The sequence below is a fragment of the Sceloporus undulatus genome, chromosome 4, assembly GCF_019175285.1.
Source record: "Sceloporus undulatus isolate JIND9_A2432 ecotype Alabama chromosome 4, SceUnd_v1.1, whole genome shotgun sequence".
Taxonomy (NCBI): domain Eukaryota; kingdom Metazoa; phylum Chordata; class Lepidosauria; order Squamata; family Phrynosomatidae; genus Sceloporus; species Sceloporus undulatus.
Window position 1 is genome coordinate 206,627,137 of NC_056525.1, and position 24,128 is coordinate 206,651,264.

The following is a 24,128-nucleotide window of genomic DNA, read 5'->3' on the forward strand; positions in this document are numbered from 1 at the left end:
CAGTGACAATAAATAGGCCGTCCATGCAAATTAGTTAAGGGCCATATCAAAGTGTTTTTGATGCATTAGCTAAGTTCCAAGAGCCACTTTGGACAAGCAAATTATAAGCCAGTGATAGCGAACCTTTTAGAGGCTAAGTGTCTAAGCTCAAAGATATTCCTACACTGGGTGTCACCCGGTGCCAGGGGCATGGAACTTTCGGGGGGGGGGGGGATGTCAAGGGGGTGGGACATCTGCCTTCCAGGGGTGGGTCTTCTCCGGAGAAAACTGAAGGCATGGGATGGCTGGGAAGAACGGTACCTGGTCTTCTTCCTCCACCCTCCTGGACCTTTAGCTGCCACTCTGGAGATAGCTGAAGGCCAGAGACAGCTGAGAAGAGGAGGAACAGATATGTGCCTGTTCCTCCTCTTCCCCGCTCTCTTCATGTCCTCAAAAATGGCTTCGCGTGTCATCTCTGGCACACATGCCATAGGTTCGCCACTACACTTATAGGCTGTTATATTTAGCTTTTTCTTCTTCCAAGGAAATCTACTGTAACTACTATATTAACGGGGGACTGAGAAATTACTAAGTATGGATAGGAAAAACACATATAAATGGCTAAGCAAGTTGGGGCTGAGGGAAACTGGAGTTTAAAAATATATGGAGGATCACAATTTCTTTAAGCTAGATATGTGTTCAGATAAGTCAGCCATTCTTATAACTAGTGAATGCTACTAACCCTGACAGGGTTGATAGACAAAACAGCATTAATTTAAATGGAGAGAGATCGGGCCTATTTAATTTAAGGAAAGACTGACCACAAAACAAACAAGCAAAAAACCACACACACACAACATATGCTCTGTTTACCTTCACCATCTTCCTTGATGGACTTTGGTTGAGAAACAGCAAAGCACTGCATAGTTTCATATTTCTGATGTGCTTCCTGGTTATCATGGCCTTCTTCTTCAGAATCAGTTAAAGGTTTTACCAACATCCGACAATTAAAGGTATGGCTGTTACGCCTAGGAGCTTCACCAGACCAAGGTCCCCCATTCACTAAATAAAGCAAAGATCATACACAATTGTTAGGTGCCAGTCAAGATGTCCTAATTCACCATATCTAAAATCTTAAAGATGATTTAGATATTGGAGAGAAAAGATGAAAATGAAAATGTCACTCTGACAATTGAGCTATGCTCCAAATAAAGTTTCTGCTGTACAATACCTTGACATATGTGCTTGCCAAACACTCAAACAATACTTAAAAACTATTATACATTTTTAACCTATCAACATTATCTTGTGGGGAAATTGTATATTGTGAAACAGCTTTTAGGTTGATAAAAACTATTCCTAGACACCATTATTATTATTATTATTATTATTATTATTATTATTATTATTATTATTATTATTATTATTATTAACCTTTATTTATGAAGCACTGTAAATTTACACAGCGCTGTACATGCAATCTTTTTAGTTAGACGGTTCCCTGCCCTTGGGCTTACAATCTAAAAAGACATGACACAGAAGGAGAAGGGAGTGGTGGAGGGAAAGGGTAAGAGGTCCAGCAGTTCCTCTCTACCTCCAAGGCCTGGACCAAGGCAGATGGACTGGAGGGAGGGCTTGGCTTCTTCAAAGTACATTAATTAAGTGAGCAGTATATTATGACAATATAAAATATCTGCCTAAATACCCTAAAGGCACCATATCCTGTGAAGCTAAGCAGGATCAGCCCTGGTTAGTACTTAAGTTCAAGACCACCAATGAATACCAGGTGCTGTAGGCTATATTTCATAAAAAAGAACTGGCAAAACCACCTCTGTATATTCCTTGCCAAAGAAAACCCTATGAAGTTCATGTAGGTCAACACATCTTTAACAACAACTTGGACGAAAGAATAGAGGGCATGCTTATCAAATTTACAGATGACACTAAATTAGGACTAGCTAATATCCAAGAGGAGAGGATCAAAATTCAAAATGACCTGAACAGGTTAGAAAGCCGGGCCAAAACTAACCAAATGAACCTCAACAGGGAGAAATGTAAGGTACTGCACTTAGGCAGAAAAAATAAAATGCACAGATATAGGATGGGGGACACCTGCCTTAAAAAGACTACATGTGAAAGGGATATAGACGTCCTAGTAGACCACAAGTTGAACATGAGTCAACAGTATGATGCAGCAGCTGAAAAGGCCAATGCAACTTTAGGCTGCATCAATAGAAGTACAGTGTCTAAACAATGGAAGTAATAGTGCCACTCTATTCTGATTGGTCAGGCCTCCCCTGGAATACTGTGTCCAATTCTGGGCACTACAATTCAAAAAAGGATGTTGACAACCTAGAGCTTGTCCAGAGGAGGGCAACCAAAATGGTGAAGGGTCTGGAAACCATGCCCTATGAGGAAGACTTAGGGAGCTGGGTATGTTTAGCCTGTAGAAGAGACGGTTAAGAGGTGTTATGATTCTCCTTCTTTGGAGGTTTTTAAATAGAGGCTGGATGTCGGGGATGCTTTGATTGAGAGTTTCTGCATGGCATGCGGTTGGACTGGATGACGCTTGTGGTATCTTCCAACTCTATGGAGCTTACCGCACAGGTCTTCTGGGATGTTCTCAGAACGGCCCGGCAGGAAACGGAATGAGTGGGGGACGGATTTTACCGCACACTCCAGTCCCTCACTTGTTCTGTTCCCCCTCTCTTCTGTTCCCATTCTGTTCCAGAGGGAACGCTTTTTGAGAACTGTTCTGAACAGTTCTCAAAAATAGCCTCCTCTGGAACGGATTTAGAACGGAAGAGAGGGGGAACGGAACGAATGAGGGACTGGTATGTGTGGTAAAATCCATCCCCCACTCGTTCCTGCTCCTTCCGTTCCGTTCTCAGAATGGACCCAGGAGGACCTGTGCTGTAAGCTTATATGATTTTATGATCTACTTTTTGCAATGAGGAATATATATACTTTAGTTGTATTTTCAATAGCATGGCAATATTCTATTATAAAATTCTTCTAGACATAATCCCCACTTAGCATCACTTAATTAGTTTTAAAATAGGAAATAGCTCAAGAGGATTCAGTCTGTTGAGCTGATAACAATGCGAACTATACATCTGCCAAATGTTATATGAAGTTATGGGTAAGATTCAAAATGAAAGTAGCTAATGTAGGAAATGATTTGAGAAACTTATTTAGACACAAGAAGAGAAACAGCTCTTAAATTCTATATAATGATATTAAATGGCAATAAACTCAAGCAATTACAACACCAATGTTTAAAATAAATACAACTTATCACAATGCATTTTGTGCTTTGGAAGCATGATACCTAAAGATTTGGGCAGCAGGTTTCTGACAAATTCATTGTGGTCCCCTACATGCAGGATGCTATATACACTTGTGTTCATCAGCTCTTCTTGGTTGTACCTTAAGTACTGTGTCACATTCTCCGACACAAACACCACATTACCTTCCAGATTCACTACGAAGAAGAACCCATCAAGGGCCTGGAAGTACAGAAAACAACACATTTTAGACCATTATTGAGGCCATACATCCAGATAAAAGCACCTAGCTATGCTATTATCATTTCCTAAGACTGATTAAAACTGAATCACACCAGAGAGAAAAATAACTATGTTACTTGTTAATCATCATGTGAAGCATTCAAGTAGCATGGAGTGGGGAGGGGAGGAAACAGTTCATGTTCATTAGAAGTTTTCATATAAAAAAGTGGTTGTGTTGCTTAGCAACACCTGCTGTACTGATGCAAGCATGACTGAGCACAAATGCCCAGGAATAATTCAGAATTTCCCTGTTCAGTATTATTAGTATACAAAAAATAACAAGCTCATGAATGAATTCAAAATATATTTATATATGAGAGTACTTGGAATATTTAAAAATAAATCAGTTTTAAGCAGATTTAAGAAGGACTGGAACCCTTGATTGTTTATTTGAGAAAACAATGGGGCATAGACTTTGTAACTGGTTTAGGATGAAATATATTAAACCATATGTATAAAGATATAACAATATAAAGGAATTAGTAAAAACAAAATGAACTATACTCTCTCTCTCTCTCTCTCTCTCTATATATATATATATATATATATATTCATATTCAAAACAGATAACAGAGAATCCTGAAGATAAGAAAACAAAGCAACAGGAGAAATGAAGAGTCTAGCAAGGTAACTATATTTTGGTAGGTTTTGTCTTGTTTTGTGAATTAATGTATGTAGTGTAATGTATTGTAAGTATTCTAAGTACTGTATATAATTCTTGTAAATTTGTGTTTGTTTTTAAATTTTATGGAAAAAACAATAAAAAACTTAATCAACTAAGGAATATCTGATAGCAGAGAACACACTAGCCACTCTATTATGACATGAGAGTTAGTCCCACTGAACTCAACGGGATTTACATCTTAGTGGTTCTTAGTTGATATTTATCAGAATGCATTATGAGGCCCAGCAAAGAGAAAAGGGCATGTTCAGGCCTCAACTGGTAGATAAAGGTGCTTAAGCTTGTTTTTATGAAAATATTATATAATTTGATAATTATACACAGACAAAAAAGATGCATTAACAACTGGAATTAGCAAGGGGGGAATGTGTTTCTGGCATAAGCATGATGGCATTAAGCACTTGAAAGACTGAACTAATTTGACATGGCACAGGAAGATATATGTTATTTGTACATAAATTATTATAGTATAGACAGACACATAGCCATAAATTGATAATTATATTGCTTTTCTCTTCTCAGAGTCTCTAGGTATGTCTGTATGCAAGTGTTGGAAGCAATTAACTGGTCTCACTCCCCACAGAAAACAATGAAGAAATCCAGGATTTATCTTCCTTCAAACTGTACGTAACTGGAAAAGGGTTGATGCTGTGTTAATATGATTTTTTAAACTTTTTAACCTACAAAAATGGATTACGTTGCAGACTGTGGATGAATAATGGAATACATGATGAAATACATCATGGCAGGATAATATGAAAATATTTTCCCTTACCTCAAAACATTTGCCCACATGAAATAAATGCCTATTAGAAGGAATATAAATTCCTGGCTTTTCTTTTCTCTTTTCTTTCTGAATAACCATACTGCTGCTCTATGACAGTTATGCTAAAAATTTATACTTTTCCAAAGACTTTTCCAAAGTTTTCTTTGAGCAGCTATCTCTTTTTGCAATGGAGAAGAGAAATTAATAGCATCAAAATGAACTCCACCTCCACACAAGAAGGGACTCTAACAAAAAAGATTTATTTAAGTGGCCCATTTGCAAAAATGTAATGGATAATTATTTAAAATAATACAAACATGAAATAGAAACTATTTTTCCTATGTTTTATTATGTCCTGCCCTGTTACCCACAGCCTTGGTTTGATTTTTTTTACTTCTGTGCAATCATTTGAACAGGATTTATAATTTTATATTTGAGTATATGTATTAGCTGTTTTTACAGTTTGTATTTTAACTGCTTAATTTTGTATAGTCTATATTTTATGACTTTTAGATTATACACCTTTGGCAGGTTATAATGCCTGTTTTGATAATGCCTGTAAAGTGCCATGGAAATTTATGACACTATATAAATGAACATCATTAATAATAATAATAATAATAATAATAATAATTTTTTAATTGTCCTGAGTGACTGTGGGGCGAAACAGACAGCCCAGATGGAGCAGCCTTGCAGCTTCGGTGCTGTCTGCACTGAGATTCCGACAACTGCACGTGCCTGGTCCCAATCTGGGCCAGCACCGCAGTTCTGAACCAGGCTGCTGGAAGGAGCATAATCGCTCTAAGGCCTGGCTCTTCTGGAATGGCACAGCATTGGCAAGGCTTCCGGCCACCTTCAGGTTGTGTGTCATCTAAACACCATGCACTCAATGTGGCCTGAAGACACATCATTTTGCCTGTGTGTTTTAGGCTTATGTGTCTTTAGCACTGTCTTTCCTTAGGAGCTAAAGTGAAGTGTTTTCTGCTTACCACTAGACCTCGTCTATGAAACAGCTGGCATCTCAAACACAAAATGGTGGAGAAAATAATGCAAGTCAACGTTTTCATAGAATCATAGAATCGTAGAGTTGGAAGAGACCACTAGGGCCATCCAGTCCAACCCCCTGCCATGCAGGAAATCCAAATCAAAGCATCCCTGACAGATGGCCATCCAGCCTCTGTTTAAAGACCTCCAAGGAAGGAGACTCTATCACCCTCCGAGGGAGTGCATTCCACTGTCGAACAGCCCTTACTGTCAGTTTTGATTTTTATGAACTTTGGGGAGCATTTTCTCTTGGTCCTACCACAACCACTGGCATGTTTGGTGTGGATACAGAAGAGAGTATTCTCAGCAGCTGCTCCTGTGAACTCCATCCCATAGGAGATTTTGTTGGCCCATTTTTTGCTCTGTTTCCATTAGCAGGCAAAGAGCTTTTTATTTAGATAAGTCTTTGGCTCTTTGCTCATGAGGCAAACAGGTCTTTTAATGAGTGTGCTTTGCTTTTATCTTTTTTAGTAATATTTTAAATGTACTTCAGGCTGTTTTAACTTTCTGCCTTTAACTGAATTGTCTATGAGAAAAGTGGGATATAAATATGTGTTTGTGAAGTCAAAGGATTTCATGGCCAGCATCCATAGTTTTTTGTGGGTTTTTCAAGCTACGTGGCCATGTTCTAGAAGAGTTTATTCCTGACATTTCGCCAGCATCTGTAGCTGGGATCTTCAGAGAATGTTGGCATGGAAGAGAATGGTGTGTGTGTGTGCGCGCATGCGTGTGCGCATACACACACACACACTTTGTGACCCTGGGTAGGGAGGAGTGATTTCCATGTTAATCTGTGTATTCTTCTGTTGCTGAGTGGGAAGGCCTAAGGGTGGGAGGATATGCAAAGAGGATTAGTGTCTGTTTAGTTAGTGATCATTGTCTGCTGGGAAAACCCCTGACCCTGGGTGGTTTACATTTGTATTTTGCTGTATCTTCATTTTAGTGTAACAAACAGTCGCCAATTCTGCCACAAAGTAGTCTTTAAGTTGTCACAAGGTTGTTTTTGCTTAGACAGAGCAATATGGTTATTCTCTGGACGTTATAGGAAATTCAAAGCTGTGTTGTTACTGTTTATCAGAACAGAGTAAACAATTATAAACATAAAAAGTTTTCTAAAACTAACCTCAAGCATCATTGGTCCAAGTGCATCCTTATCAATGACACTCTGACCTGTAGATGACACATCAGCTTTCTGCACTTCATCTTCATTGGCTGCTGCTGCTTTTTCTGCACATAAAAAGGGAAAGGGGAAAACATGCACAATATGAAGTAATGAACATAGCAGAGCTGTTTATAGTTATTAATATTAAACATATAACTACTTATAGCAACAAGCATGACAAGCTGAATAATCAGCATCACATCTACTCAGATTTAACAGTTCCAGTTATTGCCTGCAACAAAATATTTTTTAATGCATCCACCTTTGATAACCAGGAGGCTGGCAGACACAAGTGAGAGGGCCTTTTCTGCAGCAGCTTCATTACTAGCTGGCACCTACAGACCCCATCATTATAGGCCTATAAAAAAAGACCCAGGGCTTGTCTACACTGGTCAGAATACTCCAGGCTGCTCCTGAAATATTGTTGTCCTGGAGCTGCTCCAGAATCCCTCCCCCCGTTAATTTGCACTCTGACAGGTGGCTGTTAATCTGCACATATATTGACAAGTGGCTGTCAATATATGCGTCCCATTGTGCCACCTGGCACTGCCATGAGTTGCTCTCTTTGAGGTCAGAAATGAGGCATGTAGTATTGATCACATTGCTGGATGTCTCACTGTGACCTCAGAGGGAGCAACCTGCACCACCACCAGCAATGCTAGACACATGTGTAACCAGGACCTCAGCATTGCTAGAGTATTCTAGAATTTCCTTCAAAATCCAGAGCAAAGGGCGAATTTTTACAAACCAATTTAAGCACGGGTAGGGCTGATTCATTGTGGAACTAGCCCTTCCTCATGAGGACAGTTCATGAAGATGCTCTCAAACCGGAGATTTGGCCCTGCCTCATGTAGATGGGCCATAGTGAGGGCTGAGAAAGCCAGTTTATTTAGCCCATGTAGATATACCTCCAGTTGGTTTTGGTGCTTTTTTTATGAGATGTATTTTATGAGACTGCTCATAATTTTTAGCTGCATCTGCATATTTCTGGGTTTGGATTGTATGTTTTTATTATTTGAGATGCACTGTTATGTACATTTTTATCTTGGAAGTTGCCTTGAGAAGATTTCATTTGCTGAAGGCAGCTTAAAATATTTTAAATAGTTCTGTAAACATCGTGAGGTATCAGTAGTAAACTTCAGGATTTTCTTCTTTGCACTCCCCTCCTGCACTAAAATCCCCACCCACCCAGCATTAATCATTTAATCATCCTGGCTTAGATGTTAACCAAGATTAATGTAATAAATGTTCACTTATTGCCAGAATTTAAAACTGAGAGTTCAGATCTTATGCTTTTAGATTTCAGTTTATTATTGATAAACACACAACAAGGATCAGAAGAAACTCAACTTGCCTAGTGGATATTCCACTAAATTAAAATATATGTACACATAACTAGAATAACTCTCATTTGCAGAAATGAAGAATAGGATCCAGCAAGGCACATAAGTTCACTTTCTCTACCTGCTGAAATAAATAGCTACCACATCAGTCACAAATAGTTAAAAGCTGAAAAGTCTTCTTGGTGAGCTGCAACCATACTATTCACAATGATCAAGGTGGAAGTGGAGGATAAAGGTAAAACATGTCAGCAATCAACTGATAAACAATGAAAAAGCTGATTGATTCCTCATATCAATGAATTGTGTGCTTATGGGGTTCTAGCACTCAAACAATCCTGAAAACAGGGAGAGGTGCAGTCTCCATGCTATTAGACAAAGAATGTGAAAGTCTGGGTGATGAAATGTGCCTCCTGCCTGAGTGAGAAGGTCTGGTAGACTGGGAAGCCTGTGGAAAACTCTGCAGCAGAAGGATGATCAATCGTGATTGCCTTGGGAATACATAATATGCAGGTGGTATTATTATTTCTCATTTTGACAACAATTTTCATATTCAGGGCAAACAGAGAGTACAGAATTGGACCTCTCAATGGCCCGATCCAGACGGATGGGATAGGATGCCTTCGTCACATGCGAGAGGCGGCGCTTCTAGAACCCCCTCGCATGTGACGAGGGCGTCAAAATGATGGTACCCTGTACAGATGTGCACCGCCATTGTTACGTTCCAGATGCATAGTGTCTGCAAGTCATGGCGCAATTATGACGTTGCGAGTGTGCCATTGGCACACCGCGACATCATAATGGCGTCGCAGGAAGAACCTGCTTTTTTGCAGGTTCTTTTTGGTCTGCGGGGAAGTCCCGCGGTCTGGAGGCTGCAGCTTCCCCGCAGACCAAAACTAGGTGCCAGGAGACCCATGGACGGTCTGTCCCGCACCAGTATCACCAAGTGTCACTGGTAATATGCTATATGTTAATATAGCTCTGAAATTGATCTGTTGATGAATGGAACAGAAAGGAGTACTAACAAACAGGGTCTTGATTAACACCTGAGAAAAGTAAAGCCAGTGTCATGAGAAACTGGAAGATTTTCTATTTAGCTGGAATAGTATTTCAACCATCCAAGGGGTGTCCTCTCAGAGGAAGTTTGAGAATGTTGTTTAGAACAATGTAACTATGAATGCAAGCAAGAAAAAGTAGCAGAGTGCTACTTTATATCATTGTGATCTCTGTTGGTATGCTTTCTGATTCTGGGTTCTAATGCCCACTTCCCCCCCCCCCTTCACTATTGTCCTTACTTTCCAAAGATGGTTCAGGCACCACCAGTTTTTATATCTGAAATGTCTATACCATCAAAAAACAGATCTCAAAAGGCTCCTGCCATATACAGTGTCCCCGCTTCATATGCAACAGAAATAACAATGGCGGCCACGCAACATGCACGACCCCCATTATTTTCAATGGGGCTGGAGCATACGCACTATTTGCCTTACGCAGGGTGTGTGTGTGTCCGGAACGGATCCCCCACATAAGGCAAGGGCGAACTGTACTCTGAAAGTTTCCATAATAATGGACTTCAGAGAAGGATGCTGACAAAAGGTACACTTTCTTCTTCGGCTCTGTACTGATTTGTGATATACTGAGAGGAGTTAGCAATGATCACTTCAACAAGGCCTGCAACTTAGGTATGCTGATTGTGCATGTTAAGAGGGTGGGAAGAGGTTTAGGTCAAAAGCTACTCAGCCCTAGAATGTTAGGAGCCTGTCCCTGTGTAGCTGGAAATCCACACACTGGATAACAACCTATTGTAGTGTAAGAACTGGAGTAAGATAAATTTAAATTTGAAACAGATTATGGGAGAAAGCTAAAACTAGGGTAAACTTAAGATATCAATGCAATACATAAAAAGAGAACAAGCAGACAACAAATAAGAGCCAGTGGACTTGGTTCCAATTAATCATATTGTCTTTGTGCTGGTCTATGACCATAATAAAAATGAACTGAAATCATATTGTTTTTGTGTCTTACCCTGTCCAACACTTTGATATTCTGAAAGCACTCAGCCAACAATCATTGTGACCTAGGTATCTAGGAATACCAGATCCATCAGCAACTTGAGCTACATACCCAAGTCATCAAGAGGAGTGGATTCCCACTGAAAACTGACTTTATATATATGCTAGAACGATGTGAATTCTCAACCACATTACTGTATATTACCATGAATCCAGATAAAAGTAAAACCACAGAGGTAAATATTGAAGGGAATTTTTGGCTTCCAAAATTCACAGTCAGTATCGGAGGATGCTGCACTGGTATTGCAAACTGGATTATACAGATGGTGATGTCTGTGCCCTGGCCCCTCTCTTATGCAGTTGAGCAAAGCCACAACATGAGCAGAAACCTGCAGGCCACAGAAAAAGCAGGTTGCTTTCTTGTATAAATCCCATGTACATTTATACTCAAAATCTTGCATTTGCTATTATACTTTAAAAGAGGTTAATAAAATATAGTTGTAAGTGCTAAAATTTGGTGCACTGCTGAAATTCAAAGGAGCTATTTTGATAAGGTCTAAATAAAGAACTTTAAAAACAAGTTCTATCTATAAAAAGCAAACTACTACTGCTTAAAATAAATGTGAGATTCACACATCATTTTAAGAATAACTGAGAAATCAAAACTTGTTGTTTTATTTGCATCAATTTACACTTCCTACGTCTGTGGACAACCAGAAGCCCCAAGCTGTTGATGACTGCATACTTCAACTTGTACTTGCACAACACAGCTGCAGTTTATGAAATGTAAAACATTCATCATGAAACCAAAACGCTAGCTCATAAGGACTATGACCTTTACTATATCACCTTTACTATACCATCACATTTGAGCAATCAATGGGTAGAATAAGTACAATCTAGAGTTATTGCACTAGAAACTAGGAGCCATTTCTAAACTTTATAGCTTCCAGACTTTATCTACTGTAGTTTGTATGGCTACATCTGCACTGCAGAAATAATGCAGTCTGATACCATTTTAACTGCCATGGTTTAACACTATAGGATTCTGGTATTTGTAGTTTTGTGAGATAGTTTGTCCTCTCTGTCAGACAATTGTGGTGCCACAACAAACTACAAATCCCAGAAATCCATACATTGCGCCATGGCAGTTAAGGCTGTGTCAAACTGCATTATTTCTACAGTACAGATGCAGCCTATAACACAGGCATGTAGATTTGATCGAAAGGATGGTAGAAAATGTACACAGTTCTCAATTTTACAAATATCTATAGTAAGTTTTACAAATTACCATTATATAAAAGGAGAAAAAGGCTTATGTGGAAAGTGGCAACACAATTTCAAACTAACATTAAGTGTTAAGCCTGTCTACTAGCTTTTAAAATCTAAGCCAGAATTCCTCCCCTAATATTCTGTTTTTTAGATCCAATCTAAATTCTTTGTTAAATTAAGGTCATCATAACACCAGAAATATGTGAAAGAAATTAAAATTAGTTTCAGAAAAATAAGGCATAAGTAAAGGAAATATATGTACAAACTTATAATATGTTCCGTAACTAACTTCCTTCTGTGTTTCCAAGCATATACATAAAATCTGGAAACTCTATGAGAGGAATGGGGAAGGTCCAGGGATTGGTGGCCATTTTTGGTTTTTCCAATTCCCAAAGGGCAGAAATGGGATGTCCAGACGGGCCTGTAATGGACATTTTGAGTGATTACTGAAACAATATTCTTCCACTTTTTGCTGTTTTGGGGTAGGTTAATGGGTGTTAATGGGTGTGTTCAGGCGGCTTTTGGAGTGCCAGCCCTGCCCTTAGACACATGGAGCTCCCATCCAACACAAGTAAATGCCCTGCTCTATGACTTTTTAAATCTGTTGGCTAGACAACTTTAACAATTATTTTAGCTTCTATACTAGCATTCAAAACACAAAGCAGCAAATTCTCATTACTGTCAATGGGAAATGCACAGTATATATTTTCTATCATGCCAGGTCCATATATAGTAAACTCTTTACAATATATTTGTTATACTTTTCAAAAAACTTTAAAATGGCATTCAATGTGGGTAACAAACATCATTGAAAAAAAGTAAAAATCAAATTAAAAGACACCAGTAAACCCATAAAAATTTCACCATAATCAAAATATAAAACAAACATATTGGAGAGAAGGATACAAATTTTTGTCAATTTTTACATGCTAGTGTGATGAAATCAAACCTAGGCATTGTCTTTATAGTGCCCTGAGTGTGCTGTTTCTGTTGCAAAAGACTAAAGTGGCTACTGTATTACACTTTACAATTTCTCTGGTTTGCTCCTAGTTTATTAGGAACCTCTGACACGCCCAGAAGTATTTCACCACTTAATATGTTATTGTTGAGGATAAAGACTCAGGGAACAGATAAATAATATGGTTTGGAGGACATCCAAATTAAATAAGAAAAGTAAACACAAACCTAGCTCGCTTGTTCCTGTTACTGTGTGTATATCCAGTAACTCCTTCCAGCTTAGTTGGAAAAAGAAAGTGGTGGCAACTTCACTGAGGATCAAAGTACACAGTATCTAAAAGATATAGGTGTGCTTATATATCAGATGTGGCTCTAATGGACTTTAATACTTTCTAACTCCTCTCCCCCAAATCCAAATCTAGATTAATCAAGTCTTTATTCTCTATTGCTATAAAAGTGCTATTTTAATAGACCATTATTGGCAAAACAGCCTGGATAAAGGCTACGGTGGGTGGCAAAGGCTTAAACTATACCCCATGCACTTATTTTGGAGTATAAAGAGTCAGCTGCTACCTACATCTTTCAAATAATCTATAGTTTGAGTCTGTGATTAGTAGTCATGAATACAAACATTAGTTTGTGTGGATAATTTACAGCAATATATGAGTTGTGGCATTCCAGTAGTTATCATCTCTGGAATTATTTGTGTTTTCTTAAAACAAGACTTCTGTTATATAACATTCCATATTTCAAAGAAAAACACAAAATGGCAGCACTGTAATAGCACAACTTCAAATTTACAGGTGGTAAAGCAAATGGGTATTTCAGAAATAAACAGAACTTCACGAGGCAGTATGTTCTAGATAGATAAGTTAGTGGGTTGAGGTCACCAAGTATTTAGTTATTCTTACTCTTTGTTAACATTTGGTGCTTTCTTTTTAAAACTTTTGTTATTTACAACACAGAAGCTTTTAACCTCAAACCTCTGAAGTCCTGAAAGCCTCCAGCAGTTTTATCCTAGTATTTCAAGCAACAGGAAAGCATCAGTCATTTTCACAAGAATTTGAACATTTTTCAGAAGAGGATATAAAATTATTAGATGATTATTCCAGTTTTAAGGCTCAGCAGGAATATCATGCTATCTCAAGCCACATATACTTTTTATTTGGTAAAACCAAGACTGATAAAGGGTAGTTTCAGCTATATTTTACAGAATATCTTTGCCAAATAAAAGGGCTAAGCAATTGGCACATTTATTGCTAAAAATTAAAATATTACAGAAATAATAGATATCACCACAGAAAGGTTTGGGGAGGTAAAACAAGGGAGAATTATGCATCTGCACTGAACTAAAATTAGAAAAGCTGCCATATGGCTCTATGAAGCCAGCACCACATTCTTATTCATTAGGAAGCATTCTGCCAACATAAAAACACAAGGCCCTTCTTGCACTCTCCAAATGTATTTATCTTTTCAACATTAATGCACGATATATCATCAGCAAACCAAAATCTCCTGCAGTGCATATTTAAAAAGCACAGCTGCACTGTTTGCCAGCTTGTTTACTCACTGAGATCAGCCTTAAGAGTGAAGATTTGCTCCACTCCCTTGCTAGCACACACTCCTCTTGTCAGCAAATGAAAGCTTCCCATAATCCATGAAGAATGACAGCCATATTAGCCAATCCCAAAGTACCAACAGTATCACAGAGCTAGGCCTCCCTTTCTTTATCTCTATTCATTTGACAGCTGAACACAGAAAGCAGACTTAGTTTCAGTTTTATTACTGGTAATGAAAATTAGTTCAGAAACAGATTAATCTGAGCTGGAAAGAGAGAGGAAATGCATAAGAAATGCATAAGGAGGAGTGAATGCCTGGTGTGCAAGTCATTAGGATTCAGATTTGTAAATCACAAGTAACAAAAAACCAATTTTATATCTGCATTAAATCACAATCATAAGATTCAACCCCTAAAGAATATATATGTTCTTTAGCACCCTTCCTTCCTTCCTTCCTTCCTTTTGTATTCTCCTTTCTCCAGCATACCCTGAAACATAGTATTTTTCTCTGTTTGAGTCAAGACAACATTATGATTCTCTTCAGTCACTCTTCCAATGCAAGCAGAAAGTTCTACGGTGTGACATGCTTTTCTTTTTCTTCCAAGAATAAAAATAATTATAAACTGAATGAAAATATGTGTGAATTGCTTCCAATGTATTATTTGTTTTATTATTCATGACAGATTATTTTTTAAAATCAGAACAAAAATCAAAAACACCTCAAAGCACACTGAAATGTTCGGCTTGTTCAGCAACCAAGAAATGGGTCCAAAAATATATGCTTTGCCCAGTCAGATCACCAAGAATACAGGAGATCACTTTAAAAATACTAGAAATGAGGAACACGTTTCTCATTCTCCCTTTTCATCTAATCTAAATTCATTTCTCAAAGTGTTGTAAAACTAGATTTCTGAACAGTTGATATGAATGGAATTTACACACTACATAAAAAACACCCCAAAACTGTAGATGATTTTAAAATAAAAAAAAAAAAACAGGTACTAGATACATTTGGCCAAAGTTGACAGTATAATTATTAAATCTATAGAATTCAAAGACACAGCCATGTTAGCCGTGGGAAAGCAGTATATAAATGGTTCTTGCAGCACCTTTGAAACTTAATGAAAAAAGTTGGTAGCATGAGTTTTGTAGACTTGAGCCTACTTCCTCAGATGTACTTTATATCTGTAGACAAAGACAGAACTATTGTTATGATTGCTACAACTAAGTATGAAGAGGAGATGTATGTATAAATTAATGTTAGAGCGTATTATGAGCCATGGGCAAAAATACATGAGATACAAAGGAAGATGAGCAAAGAGTGGATATTCATTTTACAAACAGCACAGAAGCTTAAGAACAAAGGGAAAACAAACTCCTAGTGTATGCAGCAGAGCCAAGAGAAACTAATATGAGGGGAGTCAGACTGAACAAAGTACATGGCATCTTTTATTGGGTAATGAAAAGAAGACTTCACAGACACTGACTTCCAAATGCAGAACTGCCTGTATGACAGGGAAGCACTGACAGATACTGAAAACTCTTCTACTGCTTAAACCTAATTGTGAAACAAAGGCAACAATCCAAACCAAAATTGTAAATATAGACTAAGGAACATATTGTGGAGCTTGCCCAGGGCCTCTTCTTTTAGTTCTCTTCCTCCTGTTACATTTTTATCTCCCTCTGCTCCTGCCATTGCTCATATGAGACCAGGGGGCTTCTGCATTTAAGGAAAGCACAACCGTATTTGAAGACCCTGTGTAGGGAGCATCTGTTGCTTTGTTTGGATCTTACAAATGTTCAAGCCCAAGGCAACATGATAGCTATTTTCCAAATGTTCCACCCACTTCAGCTGATGTCAGAAAAGTTATTTTCAAGACATAAGGGACGTATATACCTGTTTATATAGCTCATTTAGAGCAATATGGCATTTGTGAGTCCAACAAATTGAATCATCAGTGTACAACTGCTATATGCTAGTAACTAACAAAACAACGAATGCTTAATGATTTGTAAGAGTGAAGGGGTCAATTCGATAAAAATCTGCTTCTGTTGAGGCCTCAGCCCTGATATCTAGGAATTAAGCATGACATGACAACACAGTGAGCTCTTCAACATTCGCTGAGGACACAAGTGCAGGACTCCCATGAAAGTGGCAAATTAAAAAATAGTATTTTTTTAACCTGGGAGAACACCTCTCAAGGAATCTTTGGGTGCTCCGGTGCAACTCTATGGTCAACAGCTGCCGGAAGTTCACCACAGAATCGTACTAGAGGATCTACAAATGCCTACTTTAGGTCCTGCAGTAAAACATCTCATGAACATTGACTATAGAATCACCCTGGAGGACCTAAAGATTGTTAAATTATAAGTTTTAAATATGAATTGATTGTTTTAATATATATATATATCTTATTTGTTATTTTAAATTAATGTTGTGTGTTTTTAAGTGATGTTGTGTATTGTATATAAATCTGTTGCTGTTCAACTGCCTCAATCCATAGAGAAAGGCATATAAGTAGTAATAGTAGTAGTAGTTGTAATAATAATAACACTTGTTGCTATTATTTGCTATTATTATTGCTATTTTCCAATTGTGGTCCACAAATTTAAGTACAGATGCCATAGTACTACTCCAGAACTATAATGAATGCACATGCTTATGCAAATCCTTATGGCACACAACTTGTAAAGAACAACTTAAGGGAAAGAATGGACTCAGGAGGAAACTGAAACCACTAAAGAAAAGTGACATGGTTGTGCTTGAAAGAAACAAATTTCTAAGCAGGGATGTTATTTTATACCTAGGCGTCGTTTAGATATAAAAGTCAAACTATGGCCTGGTTTTTAGCGCTCAGCCTTGGATTCAAATACTCCATCTTCTACTCTTGCTTCAATCCCCAACTTATGTTGGAAACCATGAATTTGCCCAGCTGTGTCTACTAGCAAACTATGGTTTACTATGAACTAAACAGTGAAAAGGGGAATTGCTTTAATTTTAGTACAGTGAATCATCCATTTTAGTGACACCTTTGCTTAATGTCGACTAGATTTCCCTTTTACACTGAGATGCAGTTTTGCAAATTTTAGTTACGGCAAAATATGCTGAGAGCATCAATGAAGATGCAATATATCATAATTAAATCAAACAATGAAAAGAGATTGTGAGATGTGAGGAGGAATAAGAGAATGTATGGCAATGGCACATTCATGATCTTTTGATAATAGTTAAGAAATCGGGAAGGTTACATATGTTTTGTTAAAGCAAGAACTGGAAACACAAATCGCAAAACAATGCCAAGATTTTTGTTGCTGCTCATGTGAAAGAAATGTCTCCTTATTCTTGGAACCTTTGACCTAATAAGTTTTAAAAATGGCCTCTATTAAAAATCGGTTGGTGACCTGTGATGTACAGTAAAAGACTGCACTGCAGCACATGACTATTTGCAATTTCACAGCTGTCTGAGAGGAATGCATTGCTGATGACTAAAGGGAGTATGGTCCCCTCCAACATATTTCTCTTATGGATTTCATTTGCAAAAGTCAAAACTGATGTCATAACCTTTTAATCATATGGACATACTACAAACTGTTTAGTGTGCTGCATTCTCACACGTTAAATCAAATTAAATATTGCAGCTTTGTAGGTGTATCTATCCATTGCGACATCACAAACTAATATTTCATCAACACTGGTTACTTTTCTGTTTCACATGACCTTTAAAACATTTTGAGTTAACAAGCCCTTCAAAAGTGGAACTAAGATCACACTTTTTGCTAAACTCTCTTCCAGTGAACATTTAAAAAAAATCATAAACACTATTCAAGTAACCAACACAACAATCTTTATGTTATGCAACTGCACTAACATTAGCAAAACCACACACAATTTCACACTTACTGTGCTAGCTCTATAAACAAATGACATTTCATTTACCAGGGCCAGAACAGAGCTACGTTTTTCAAATGAGTAATTATCAAGACAAGGGAACTTGTCAATCCAACTGGATATTTAACTCAAAACTTTTGACAACTGTAGATCCTCAATGCTTTTAAATCTCTTCTGTCAGCTACTGATAGAATCTAAATAGAAACAGCTATTTTGTAAAATATACATCTAGATCAAGTGCTGCATTACCTGCAGTTTTTGCTGAAATATATAATTCAGAACTTTAAAAAGCAATTGTTCTGAAATTAGAAATCAAAACCACAAACCTATACTTGTACTATATATGTGAAACAGGAATTCAGACATTTTTAAAAGATTGCTACACATTTGTTCCATCACTGAAATCCTTAAAGGTTCTGTATAAAGCAATACTATGCATGAAAACAATTTGCATAACTTTTATAGGGACACACTGAGCATTTAATTAAGTACTGTATAGTATAATAAAGTGGATCTAAATTCTCTCTTAGAAACAGTAGGCTTAGTAACACGAGAATAACTTAATGCATTAAATTTTAGCAAATCAATCCTAAGCACCGTTGCTTGTGAGTAAGTTCTATTGAATTCAATGGGACTCATTTCAGAGCAAACACACTCTGGATTCTGCTTGATCAAGCCTATGCTCCTGAAAGTCACTAGGTGTCTTTAAATAGGAAGGGCTCACATGTCTAGTTCCAGGAAAGTCCAGTACTGCTAAGTCATTTTGGGTTCTTTGAATTCCAGTCTCTTCCTTTGAAAGAAGACATAAACCTTTCCTACATTACACAAGTAGCAGCATTAATATACCCCTAAGAGAAGATACTGATACAATTATATATTTCAGAATTATGGGAGTGGAGTTTGGGGTGCTTGACCTTCTAATTTAGTGACAACACAGATAATGTGCACACCCAGCATTCTGCACATTATGTTGCTCTTGGGGAGGGAGAATACATGTGTTTATAATGTTTATATTAGCATCAAAGACACCTGACTACTTTCTTAGATCATCATCATAAACATCAAATAACAAATGGAAATTTCTTGTTTTTCCAAGGCCCAGCCAGGACACAGAATATTAAGGCATATGATATGACACAAGTAAAACAAAAAATGGGCTGAGGTAACCATTAGGTAGTTCATTCTTAAGTGTCATGGAAATTCTCCTGTAAGAACTGATTAAGCAAATTGATATGCAATGGGTTGATGTGCAATATGCTGAGTGGGTTGCGTTGAATGAAAAATGTTGCCTGAATCTTGTGATGTTACTGCATTGCACCCTCTAGTTTTCTCTGTGGCACCCTTATATATATCGCAATATAAAGCCAACATTTTCTCAAACAGGTTCTATGCAGCAGGAATGGCTAATTGACAACCACCCCGCTTCAGCATCTGTAGTACTGGAAGAACAACTAAATGAGGTATCTCGGAAAGAAAGTGCACATTTGGACAAATAAGAATTGTGCAATTACTGTTCACTTTATGTTTATCAAATTCATATATATCATTAACACAATGGTTAAAAGAATTCAGTACTCAATACAAAAAACAGGTAAGTACATACCTGTAATATGAGCATTAAGAGCTAGATTGTTCATCACCATCTTGATAACCAGGTAGCGCACTGCTGCATGTCTAGCATGCTGATCAATGATTCCCATCAGCAGATGTTGAATTATCAGGAAAGCAATGTAGTGTGTGACATTTCAAAGTCAGGATAGCCACAGTGGCAAATAAAGGAAGCATAAAGCACAATGTATACATATTTCAATGTATAAATCAAGAGGAAATTAATGTAGATACCTCAAAGCCAATACAGTTGGCCCTTCTTATACACAGATTTTTTATACATGGATTCAAGCATCCATGGTTAAAAATGTTCAAAAAAAGGTATAAATTTCAAATATCAAATCTTGATTTTCCATTTTTTATAAGGGACACCATTTTGCTATGTAATTATATTTAATGGGACATGAGCATACACGGATTTTCTTATCCACAGGGGTTCTTGGAACCAAACCCCAGCGTATAACAAGAGTCCACTGTACTCCAGGCAAGAATTAGGTGCTGTAGTTACAGCTGCAATATCAAAGGTTTTGTTGTTGTAAACTGGCCTCGAGTCGATCTTGACTCATGGCAACCCTGTGGATATCTCCAAGACCCCTTGTCTTCCAGTACTCTGCTTAGTTCCTGTACATTCATACCTGTGACCTCCTTAATAGAGTTCATCTATCTAGCATGCGGCCTTCCTCTCTTTTTACTTCCCTCCACCTTTCCCTCCGCTGTTTTTTCCAGTGAGCCATGTCTTCTCATGATGTGTCTGAAGTATAACAACCTAAGATTTGTCATCTTGGCTTCCAGGGAGATTTCTGGCTTGATCTACTATAGAACCCATTTGTTTGTCTTTTTGGCCACACAGGATCCTCAGCACTCTTCTCCAGCACCACATCTGAAATGCATTTGATTTTCTTCCCACCTTGTTTCTTAACTGTCCAGCTCTCACATTCATACATGGTAATAGGAAATACAATGGCTTGTATGATTCTAACTTTTGTGCTCAGATGTATATCTTTGCATTTTAGCATATTTTCCAGTTTTTTCATAGCCACCCTCCCCATACTTAACCTTCTTCTGATTTACTGGCTGTAGTCCCTGTTTCTATCAATGTTTGAACCCAGGTATGTGAATTCTTTTACTATTTCTATTTCTTCATTGTCTAGGTCAGGGGTAGGCAACCTTTTTGAGCCAGGGGCCGGGTTGTTGTCCCTCAGACAACTGGGGGGCCGAAGCCAAAAAATAAATAAATAATTAAAAAAAAATTAAATAAGTAAATAAACCGGGACAAATGTAGGACAAAATTTTCAAATGGAGGACACTTTTTAAAAAACATGGAGGACACGCGAAAAAAATTGCTGATTTTAAAAAAAATGTTAATATAAATGCATGTTTCTGAGGCTTCTATAGACAATTGCCTCCCTTGCCCACCACTTGCCCGCCTCCTCCTGATAGGCCAAAGGCCCCACACCCTCATGCGAGAGGCCAAAGGCTCCGGCGGCAATCAGCGGCAGGACTGGGCTGGGGCTGGTCCCAAGGCCTTGCCGGGCTGCATCCGGCCCGCGGGCCATAGGTTGCCTACCCCTGGTCTAGATTGTAGATTCTTGTTCCCCAAAGCTGAAATCATCTGAATTTTGGTGTGTGCGCATTCTTCCTATGGCCCCAAATGAACTCTGCATTCTGGGCAGCCATGATCTCTGAGGCAAATGGTCATGTCCATACTACCCTATAAGCACATTAAACAGAATAGTTTGGGAGTTGCAAATGAGAAATTTTAACACCTCTGAAGTAGGAAGATGGATGATTTAGTCATGATGTTCTGCCGGACAAGTCCAATAAGGCTGATTTACAACTCCATTCTCACCCTGGGCATTGCCAGACCAAGCAATCCTTTACAATGTAAATTTGATTTCCTTTGATGCAGGACAAACACCTTTGCCTTCAGGCTAGTTTTGGTCTATAAAAGATCTCCAAAATCCTTTGTTAGCAGGCTAGTTGGAAGGCACGGGAACACTCTGTTACTGTGAACTCTGATCAGTCCTGATACGTCTGTTTCACCTCAGCTCACCAGAATGGCCATATCCCACACCATCCCCATCACAATTGGACCCAGACTCAAGCCTTGTCTTGTGTAAGTATTGTCATTAGTTTAGCCTCCAACTATTCCAAAGCTAACTCCTGATTTCCCCAGTCCTTGTATGTATGTGTGAGTGAACGTGGATTGTTGTGTGGTTTCCCCCCTTAATAAAAGAAACACTTCATTTAGAGAATTCTGCCTCTGCATTATTCCTTTGATCTCTTTTCTCTTGTAGCAGAACCTAATAATTAACTGAGCTAATTAAAAATTCCCCTACATCCTTCATGGTCATTATTTTTTTCTCTCTTTATGTTCACAGTAAGCCTGCTTTTGCACTTTCTTCCTTGATCTTCCTTAATAGTAGTTCTGGGAGGTTTTCTGCTAATATTATGTTGTCATCTGTATATCTTAAATTGTTGATATTCCTTCTCCTGATATTCCTTCCTGCTCCTCCTTCTATGTACAATCCTGTTTTTTTACAATATATTGAACAGGTAGGGTGATAAAATGAGCCCTGTCTGACCCCTTTGCCAATTGGGAACCATTCTGTTTCTCTGTGTTCTGTTCTGACAGTAGTCTCTTGTCCTGAGTCCAGATTCCTCATCAGGACTATTAGATGTGTTAGCACTCCCATGTCTTTAAGAGCGTTTGATAGCCATCATGATCTATGCAATCAAAGGCTTTGCTATAGTCTATGAAACACATGCTGATTTTCTTTTGGAATTCCCTCCTGTGCTCCTTTAGCTATCGTATGTTTGCAATGTGGTCCCTAATGCCTCTTCCTTTTCTGAACCCCACGTGGACCTCTGGGATTTCTCTCTCCATGTACTGTTGGAGTCTATGTTGCAGAATTGTGAGCATAATTTTGCTTGCGTTGGAGATTAGTACTATAGTCCTATAGTTGCTGCAGTCTTTTGTGTCTCCTTTTTTGTGGATGGGGATGTATTTTGATTGTTTCCAATCTGTTGGCCATCATTTTGTTTTCCATATCTGTTGACATATGTTAATTGACTCTGTCAGTGTGGACTGCAGCAGTTTCACTGGAATATCATCTGTACCTGGTGATTTGTTTTTTGCTATTTCCTTTATTGCAGCTTCTGTCAGGGATGATGGGAGTTGTAGCTCTTCACCTCTGGCTCAAACTCACCACCTTGTTACGCACCGGCGCTGACCAGTTTTGGCCAGTGGTTAAAGCTTTGCTCTAAAGCAGCAGAGTTATAGAGAATAGGCTGAAGACCCTGACAAACTCTCCAAGCCTTCTCACTCTTGCTTCCACAGAAGTCTTCACACTTCTTCAGGATCCAGCTGGCTCTTGTATCTTCACCCAAGACACCAGACAACTCAGTAGTCTTATATAAAAGATCTACTTTATTCTACTATATACAGCTCCAAAACTATCCAATACAACTCCTCACTACTATCCACTACTACCCACAAAATACATTGGGATTCATAGCCATTATTATAGTCATTGGAAAATACCACCCACTCTTGTCAGTTTCCACCCAGTGGGCGTGTACATCCACTCTCAATGGTTCTCTTGGTTCATCCCACAATTAATGATTTCATCATCTCAGCCTTGTCCACTTAACAATTCTCAGGTGTGTTCAATTATCCACTTTACATTTCTGTCCTTGGCATTTAGGACTTGTTAATTGCATTACCTTTTACACCTGTGTGGTTTCTAATTGCTTCTGCTGAGTCATCCTGACTCTCACATACATGTTTTATTTCATTCACTGTATATCCCATGGTGCTTTTTCCTTAACAGCTTCCACCTCACTTTTCAGAATTTGGGGTTCAGCTTCATATGGCTCTTCATTCCACATGTCATTCATTTTATCATCTCTTTTATTTAACTCTTCTGTGTACAGTAGATCCTTCATTCTGGACCACAACCCCTCCCCCACGAAAACAGAAAATAGCTGGTATTCAAGTCCCATTGGCTTGAATGGTGGTGCACACCCCATTTTGTCTCCCTCCATCTGCTGCCCGCGAACAGGCAAAGGACGCGAATACAAACTCTGTGAAAATGGAGGGGCGACAGTACTGCATCCACTGTCTTTTTATTCCTTCTTGGTCTTGAATTATGTTATTTTTATTGTCATAGAGTGTCCTGGTCTTTGGTGTGAAATTTCCTTTGATTTTCCAGATCTTGTGGAATAGGTCTCTCATTCTTCCCTTTTTCAGAGGGAACCGTTATATGAGAAGTGCCGTTATTTAATCA

At 38.2% G+C, this 24,128-nt stretch overlaps 1 protein-coding gene across 12 annotated transcripts in view; it reads right to left on the reverse strand.

The window, feature by feature from the left end:
* NCOA2 (nuclear receptor coactivator 2) overlaps positions 1 to 24,128 on the reverse strand; it is a 192,615-nt gene that overhangs the window by 45,434 nt on the left and 123,053 nt on the right. For 10 of the 12 annotated variants that reach the window (XM_042461198.1, XM_042461201.1, XM_042461191.1 and 7 more), the window contains 3 exons: positions 7,164 to 7,267; positions 3,311 to 3,488; positions 853 to 1,041 (listed from right to left, as the gene is read on the reverse strand). In XM_042461198.1, the coding sequence (XP_042317132.1) occupies positions 853 to 1,041; positions 3,311 to 3,488; positions 7,164 to 7,267 (471 nt within the window). Of the gene's footprint in view, positions 1 to 852; positions 1,042 to 3,310; positions 3,489 to 7,163; positions 7,268 to 10,759; positions 10,881 to 14,353; positions 14,373 to 24,128 lie in introns of those variants that run through there. The other 2 variants (XM_042461203.1, XM_042461202.1) reach the window with 2 other exon arrangements.